Here is a 7,270-nt window from a genome sequence, read left to right on the forward strand (position 1 = left end):
AGTAACTCGGCTTGAGACGAGTTAGTGGCAAGCGAAAATAGAAAGGAACTCGGATGTTAAAAAGGGTTCGAGAGGAAGCCTTAGAACAGGTGTTCGTCGGCCTAACTGGTGCTTCGGCTATACTTCCGTATACTCTTCGACACACAGCTGCTAAGGCTTTCGCTCTCAGGAGGCTCTCAACGAGAGTCCCCCTTTTTGACCTTTGGGCTCGGTCAGGGGTTGGAACTGAGAACCCCGCGGCTGGGCCCGCCCACCCGCGTATCTCCGTCCTCGGTCGAGCGTTTATGCCGCTCGGCCTCGGCGGCCACCTGGCTGTTGTTCTACCCCGCATTCCTCTCCGAGGAATGCTGTTCTGGGATGCTATCATTCCCACGATGTAACACGTGTGGCAATTCACTCACGTGTTGCTTCATCTATCGTTTACATGGGGATTCCACTACAGGTCGCGAGGTGCACGAGGTCACCGAGGCCGCCTGCGGCCTCGGAGCTGGTGGCCGTGGCGTTGGTTCCACGGAGCTCCTCCATCGCCGAAGAAGAAACACCGCCCCTGGCGTTGGTCTCGAGGCGAAGAAGCTGCTTCTGCTGCTGCTGCTGCTGCTGCTGTAGGGCGATTTCAGCACCCGGGGAATGGGAAACGCTGCGGGTCCCCGTGGCGAGGGGCATGTCGATGGCCGATGGGGCCATCCCTGGCGAAGGAGCGCGGCTGGTCGGGCCGCCATTGGCGAGCTGTGCCCGGAGTTGGGCGGTTCGGAGGACCTGGTCAAGTTGCGCCCGGGAGATGCTCCCCCCGGCCACGGTGCCGGCAGCCGGCTGGTCGGCCGAGCCGGCGTTCTGTGACGAGGAAAAGGCAGCCTGGATGCACTGGCGAAGATCGGCCTCACTGAGATCCAGGATGTGTGAGGGAATGGAGATATTGACGGCGGATGGCTGGGTGGACTTGCTCGATAGGTCCTGCTGCGGCTGCGGCTGCGGCTGCTGCTGCGGCTGCTGCTGCTGCTGCTGCTGCTGCTGCTGTTGCTGCTGCTGCTGCTGCTGCTGCTGCTGCTGCTGCTGCTGTCGGAGCTGCCAGAGCTGCTGCACCTGCGCCTGCTGCGCCTGTTGCTGGAGGATGAAGGAGGCATCGGATGCGGAATCGACCATATCCGCATCCTGACTGGGGACACTTGTGGAGCCGGGTTGGAGACTGGCAGTGGGATTGCCGTTGCTGGCACCGGCCGACGGCTCAATCAGAGAAATCAGCCCGAAGGAATGGTGTGCACCGGTGCCTGGCAGTGGGGGCCGGGGTGCCTGCTGCGCCGCCAGTGGGCCGGACACCGAGAGCATAGACACACTGGTCGAAAGGGCCGGCGAATCGGGTCCAGAAACAGAGCTGGCTGTCGGCGTGGCGGCAACATTGCCTCGCTGTCCGGACAGCAGCTGGGCTTGCGATAGGGCGCGCATTTGTTCCGGAGATAGATTCGGCAGAAGCTGCTCCAGGATTGCCTGCAGGGGGATGGTTGCCACCTCGGGCTGCACACCAGCCATGGCAGTCTGTCCATGTGGGAGATTCAGCTGCATCTGCTGCTGCTGCTGCTGCTGCTGTTGCTGTTGCTGTTGCTGCTGCTGTTGCTGTTGCTGCTGCTGTTGCTGCTGCTGCTGCTGTTGCTGTTGCTGTTGCTGTTGCTGTTGCTGCTGCTGCTGCTGAAGGAGGGCCTGGATGAAATCCGACCGAAGGAGCGCAGACTGCTGCTCCAAGAGCAGGCTCTTGGCTGCTGCATCTTCTGAAGATACGGTGCCATCGAAGGAGCCGCCGTTGCCGGGTGCCGAAGCATAGGACTGGCTGAAGAGCCCATTGCCGCTGGCTGACGGCCCGGACACCTGCATCGCCCCGGCATCCAGCGGCGAAACCGCCCCACTGGAGGAGGAACCCGCCGCCAACGAAGTGCTTGACGATGAGGCTGACAGGAGGCCCCCGGGTACGCTGCCGAAGGCCCCAGGCCCCGGCGACGGGGTCGACCCCGGCGTCGGGGACATCATCAGTCCCGAGAAGGGCATGTCCAGGAAGGATCCCGGTCGGCTGCGAGAAGCGGCCGGCTGGGATTGGGCAGCCGCCGCCGCGGCCGCCTCGCTGATGACCTCCAGTCGAGCAATGCTCGAGGCAGCCTGGAGCTGGCTCATGCGTGCCGGGGAGGAGCCCCGCCGGTTGCGGTTGATTGGCGAGTGACTGGACAACCGCGCGGCGCTGGTCATGGTGGAACCGACCCCGGCACTGGCAACCACCGTGGTCTGGTGCGAAGGCCCGGCGGCCGGCGGCCCGGCCCCGCCGGGGGCCAGGTCGCTCGCCCCGGCGCCCGCCCCACCACCGAAGGACGCCTGATGGCTGGAGGTCATGCTCGGGAGGGAGAAGCGTCGAGTAAAGCGCCCCGTCGTGGCGGAAATCCCATGAGGCCCGGAGCCCGGCCCGCCGGCATGCTGATGGGCCCCCCCATGGAAGGAGCCCGGGCTGGGGCCCGAGCCACCGGCGAAGTGGCCACTGGGCGAGGCAAAGTGCGCAGACGCACTGCCAGGCCCCGGCGAGGGGGTGGTCGTCAGCAAGCCAGACACCGCGGTCGGGTTCATGGTGGCCGGCGAGGAGCTGGCCGACTTGGAAGAGGTCAGCCCGCTGCCCCCGGGGCCGGCGGTGTACAGCGGACTGACCAAGGGGCTGGATGCATTTGCCCGATGCACGGCCGTCGCCAGGTGCGCCTGCTGGAAGGATTGGTGCGGCGCATGGCCACTGGCCGCCGGAGCCGAGGGCGGGGGGAATCCAAGTCCCATGCCGCCGGACAGGGTGCCAGACGCCCCGCCGGCCCCGAGCAGGGTCGACGATGCGGCACCATCGGCCAAGCCGAGCTGCGCCGACGACGAACTCCCAGCACTGCCGACCGGCGAAGGCATCCCCTGGTGCATGGTGGTCATGTTGCCAGCCTCCAGCGCCCCGGCGTCCAGGGTCTCCAGTGTGGCGACAATCGACTCGTTGCTGCTGCTCGCTGAGGCAGCAGCCCCGAGAGCCGAGTCGGAAAGGACCGCACGGAGTGCCGGCCGTGTGGCGCTGCCCCCGGTCCCGCCACTGGCGAAGGTGCCGGGCGGGGTGCCGGTGCCGCTGGCCAGGCCGCCGAAGGGCGAGGCGGCCGCTGCCGTTGTTCCTGCGGCGGCGGGGCCGGTGGCGGGCTGTTGCTGCTGCTGCTGCTGTTGCTGCTGCTGTTGCTGTTGTTGCTGCTGTTGTTGCTGTTGCTGCTGGAAGTTGAAACAGCTCAGAGCAAAGAGGTCAACGCCGGGCTGCTTCGACGAAGTGCCAATGTCGGCCTGCCAGATCCCCGGGCGCGAGGGCATCGCCTGGAGCCCGGGAGAGCCGCCGACAAATCCAAGCTGCTGGAGCTGCTGGAATTGCTGCTGGAGCTGGGCCTGCTGTTGCTGGGCGGCCTGCATCGTGCCGGCGGCTGGAACTGCCGGCGAAGAGGGAAGTGAGATCGAGACACCGCCTTGAGCATGTTGCTGCTGCTGCTGCTGCTGCTGCTGCTGTTGCTGCTGCTGTTGGAAGGCCAATTGAGCGGCGTTGGAGATGCCACTGTGGCTGGTGGGCGGACTTGCGTTCCCGAGCGCAGGCGATCCCATCCACCCGCCACCCGGGCCGAGCCCGGTCAGAGCCCCGCCATTCCCGATGAGCAGCTCGCCCGGGGGGAATTCCATGGCCACCAGACCCCCCGGAGCCGAGAGGGACCCACCTGCGGCCACGAGCCACGCGGGATTGCCGCCGGCCATCGGGCCGCCGCCGACCAGTGACTGAAGCATGGCCGCCGCCGGGCCATTGCCCGGGGTCTGGCCAAAGGGCAATGGCTGGGCGGCCATCGAGCCGGTGGCCATCGCCCCGCCCGGAGGGAGGGCCACTGTCGGAGAGGAGGCCGACGAAGCGCCAGTCGAGGCTGAGCCGCCACCGGTCAAAAGCCCGATGCCCGGAGGCGCACCGCTGGTCCCTGCCGTGGACGCTGCCGCTGCCGCCGCCGCCGCCGCCGCCGCCGCCGCAAATTGCTGCAAACTTCCCTGCTGGAAGAGCTGCGGCGAGATGAACTGCGACTGCTGGGCCGAGGGGTCCGGCTGCGACTGGGACTGCTGGTGCTGGTGGTGCTGCGGCTGCGGCTGCGGCTGCGGCTGCGACTGCGACTGCTGCTGCTGGGCCGTGGAAGAAGACAGGCCTCCGCTGGGGGCCAAGGAATAGACCGCCGGCAGGACCAGACCGCCGGCTTGGTCGGCCGGCGACACGGGAGTCTGGCCAAAGGGCGTCGAGGCTGTGCCCGACCCGCCGGGCATGCCGCCAAAGAAGGGCATGCCCTTGAGCATGGCACTCGGGTCGTGCAGGGGGAATTGCATGCTCGGGTTGGGATATGCCTCGGACATGGCGAAGCTGGCGCCCTGGGGAAGGGTCCCGCCGGGGCCGAAGAAGAGCGGCGTCATCTGCGGAAGACCGCTGCCCGGGTGGTACATGAGCGAATGCTTGCCGGAGGTCGAGGGAGGCGGCTTGGTGCCGCGCACCGAACCGGGCCCGGCATCGGCCGATCCGTGGCCATTGCTAATGAGCCCCATGACCGTGGCCGAGAGGGGCTTGTCGCCGTGCGTGAATTGGCCATTCTTGATGCTCTTCAGCTGCTGGTTGTGGATGACCGTGATGTGCTTCACCAGGTCGGGGTGGCGCTTGAAGGCGGTGTTGCAGAAATCACACGAGTGTGGCTTGCCCTCGATGTGGCAGTCAACATGGCTGACGGCATTGCTCCGAGTCTTGAACGGCCGTCCGAGCCGGTCGCAGCCCTTCCACTGGGGAGATTGTGTTCGAGGCGAGGAAAGGCGGCAGGGAGGTGAGTGCTTCGGCATTTTGATGATGCAAAATGGGGAGGGGGGCCGGCCATGGGAGCGCGCGGTTGCATCCCCCGTGATGGTGGTGGGGGCGGGGGGGCGGGGGGGGGGGATGTCGGCGGTGGTCGGCGGCGCACCTTGCATACGAGGCACCGGTTCTTGCCGGCCACGGTGCCGATGTGCTCGGTGCTGATGTGGCGGCGCAGCTGGCGGCAAAAGCATGGTACGACATGTTAACAGAAGGAAGCACCAGAGGGAGACGTGGGAGGGCTGAGAGAGAGGCAGAGGGGAAAAGGAAGGCAGAGGCTAAATGGGGGAGCAGAGGCACGGAGGAGGGGGGCAGCAGCAGCTGCGGCATGCGGGAGGGCATGGCTGCTCCGCCCCCCCCCCCCCCCCCCCCCCCCTGGTGACGATGATGGCGCACCATCTCCGTCGAATTGAAGAGCATATTACAGCCCTGCCACTCGCAGAATTGCGACCCCTCGGGGATTTTGGGCTTGTCGGAGCCGGAAGTGGGCGAGCCGCTGTTCGACACGGGCGCCGAGTGGCTTGGGGTGGTGGCCACGCTCGGGCCAGACTCGTGGAGGACCTCCTCGGCCGGTGTCGGGGAGGGGGACTTCACCGGGTCCGAGGCCTCCAACATTGAGGTGTCCAATGTCGGGGAGGACAGGCTCGAAGAGCTACCCGTCACCAGCAGGCCACGATTGCCCGCAAGGAGGGGGAAGCTGAGAGCACCATGCGCGGTCTGTGGGTCCTGGGGCTTGTGGCCGGGAGGCTGCTGGCCGGGAGGCGACGGGTGGCTCGGAGGCTTCTGGTGGTCCCGGGGCTGCTGGGGCTGGGGCTGCTGGCCGTGAGATTGCTCCGCCTCGGGGTGCGGCGGAGACAGCGCCACATTCTCGGGCTGCTGGCCCGGGGGAGGGAGAAGCTTGCCTGTGCGCAGGTACTCCGCGGTCAGGAGGAAGTTCGCCGGCAGGTGGGAGCCGGAGGAAGTGGCAGGCAGCGATGGTGACGGAAGGGCACTGCGACTCGGGGTGTGGTCATTCGTCGAGTGGGTGACACGCATCGTCGGCGAGGAGAGGGCCATGATGGCCTCGATGGACTCGGCCAGCTGCTCATCGGTGTCCAGCGGCACGGCCGTGCGCGGGGACGCAGCCGGGGCCACCGCGGGGGCGGCGGCGGCGGCGGCGGCGGCGGCGGCGGGGGCGGAGGAAGACCCGGACTCGGCCGCGCAGGTGCGCTCTTCGGCATCGCCCATTTCCACATCGGCGCCGGACCAGCCGGCCGGTGGGATGGCATTGCGGGCGGCGGCAGACGCCGCGGCCATGGCCGCCACGACGGCTGCCACCGAGGAAAGAGGGCCGCCAGAGTCGATGATCGGGGCGGGCGGCGAGGAGGCCGTGCCGTTGGTGGTGTCCTCCTTGGGGATCATGCTGAAGGAGGCAATCACCGAGGGAGGCAGCTTGGTGGCCAGGGTCGCGGCGTCGAGGAGCCCGGGGGACACGGGCTCCGATCGGGGCGGTGTGGCGGTGCTTGAGCCACTTAGACCGGCCTCGGTCGATCCCACGGTCAGGGGCTTCTGCGAGGCGAGGATGCCGACCTGCGAGGCGGCCTCGCCGGAGGCAGACTCCTCGGGCGAGGTGCCTGGCGAGTGGCGCGCGGTGGGGTCGGGTGCCCCGGTGGCGGGGAGGTTTCCAGGAGCCGACATGTCGGGTTCTCTCTGTGGCCGGGGGGCACACGGGCTGGGGGGTTAGTTTTTGTCGGGCTCTTTTTTGTGTGTGTGTGTGTGTGTGTGTGAAGGACCAAGTGGGGAGGCCCGGCCGCCGGGCGGCTTCCTTCGCACCATATGACGGGGGAGAGAGAGGGGCCGGCGAAAAAAAGATGCTGGGTCTAGGCTCGGCCTGTCTCCCTTTATCCGCTTTCCGACGGCGCGGGGGTCTGCTATCGCCACATTTCGCCGGAGCCACGGCACATAGGGGGCGGGGTGCATGGGTGTCAGCAACATGGCCGGGGACAGGAGGCCGGCAGAAGGAGGGAGGGCCGAGGGCAAGCATGTACGGACCTCTAGCTCAATGAGCGGCGAGGATGGAGACGAGGAGGGGCGTGGGGAAAGGAAGGGCAGGGGGGGGGGGTGATATTCCGACGATGTGGATGCGATCTGGCGGCGGCGGCGGCGGCGACGGCGGCGACGACGACGGCGACAGCAGCAGCAGAAACAGTAGCGGCGGTGATGGCGGCGACGGAGGTCCGGAGAAGGAGGAGAGACTATGGCAGAAGGACCAGGAAACAGTAACGCGTGAGCGTGAGAACGCGGTACTGCCGGCTGACAGGGCTTACGAGGGAGGGGGGGGGGGGGGGGTGAGGGAAAGGCGGATGGGAGGCGGAGAGTGGGGAGTGCTCTTCCGAC

The 7,270-nt window shown here is 67.5% G+C and overlaps 1 protein-coding gene across 1 annotated transcript; it reads right to left on the minus strand.

Moving 5' to 3' along the window:
* Positions 1-420: 420 nt before the first annotated feature.
* Positions 421-6,975, minus strand: H696_06256 (hypothetical protein; the record flags this gene model as incomplete). Its single annotated transcript, XM_009500001.1, has 5 exons — positions 6,926-6,975; positions 6,707-6,801; positions 5,291-6,583; positions 5,004-5,072; positions 421-4,827 (listed from the first exon to the last, which is right to left on the minus strand). The coding sequence occupies exons 2-5, from the start codon at positions 6,707-6,709 to the stop codon at positions 421-423; spliced, it is 5,772 nt and encodes a 1,923-aa protein (XP_009498276.1). The 5' UTR covers positions 6,710-6,801; positions 6,926-6,975.
* Positions 6,976-7,270: the final 295 nt, after the last annotated feature.

Source organism: Fonticula alba (genome assembly GCF_000388065.1).
Source record: "Fonticula alba strain ATCC 38817 unplaced genomic scaffold supercont2.40, whole genome shotgun sequence".
In the NCBI taxonomy this organism is placed as follows: domain Eukaryota; order Rotosphaerida; family Fonticulaceae; genus Fonticula; species Fonticula alba.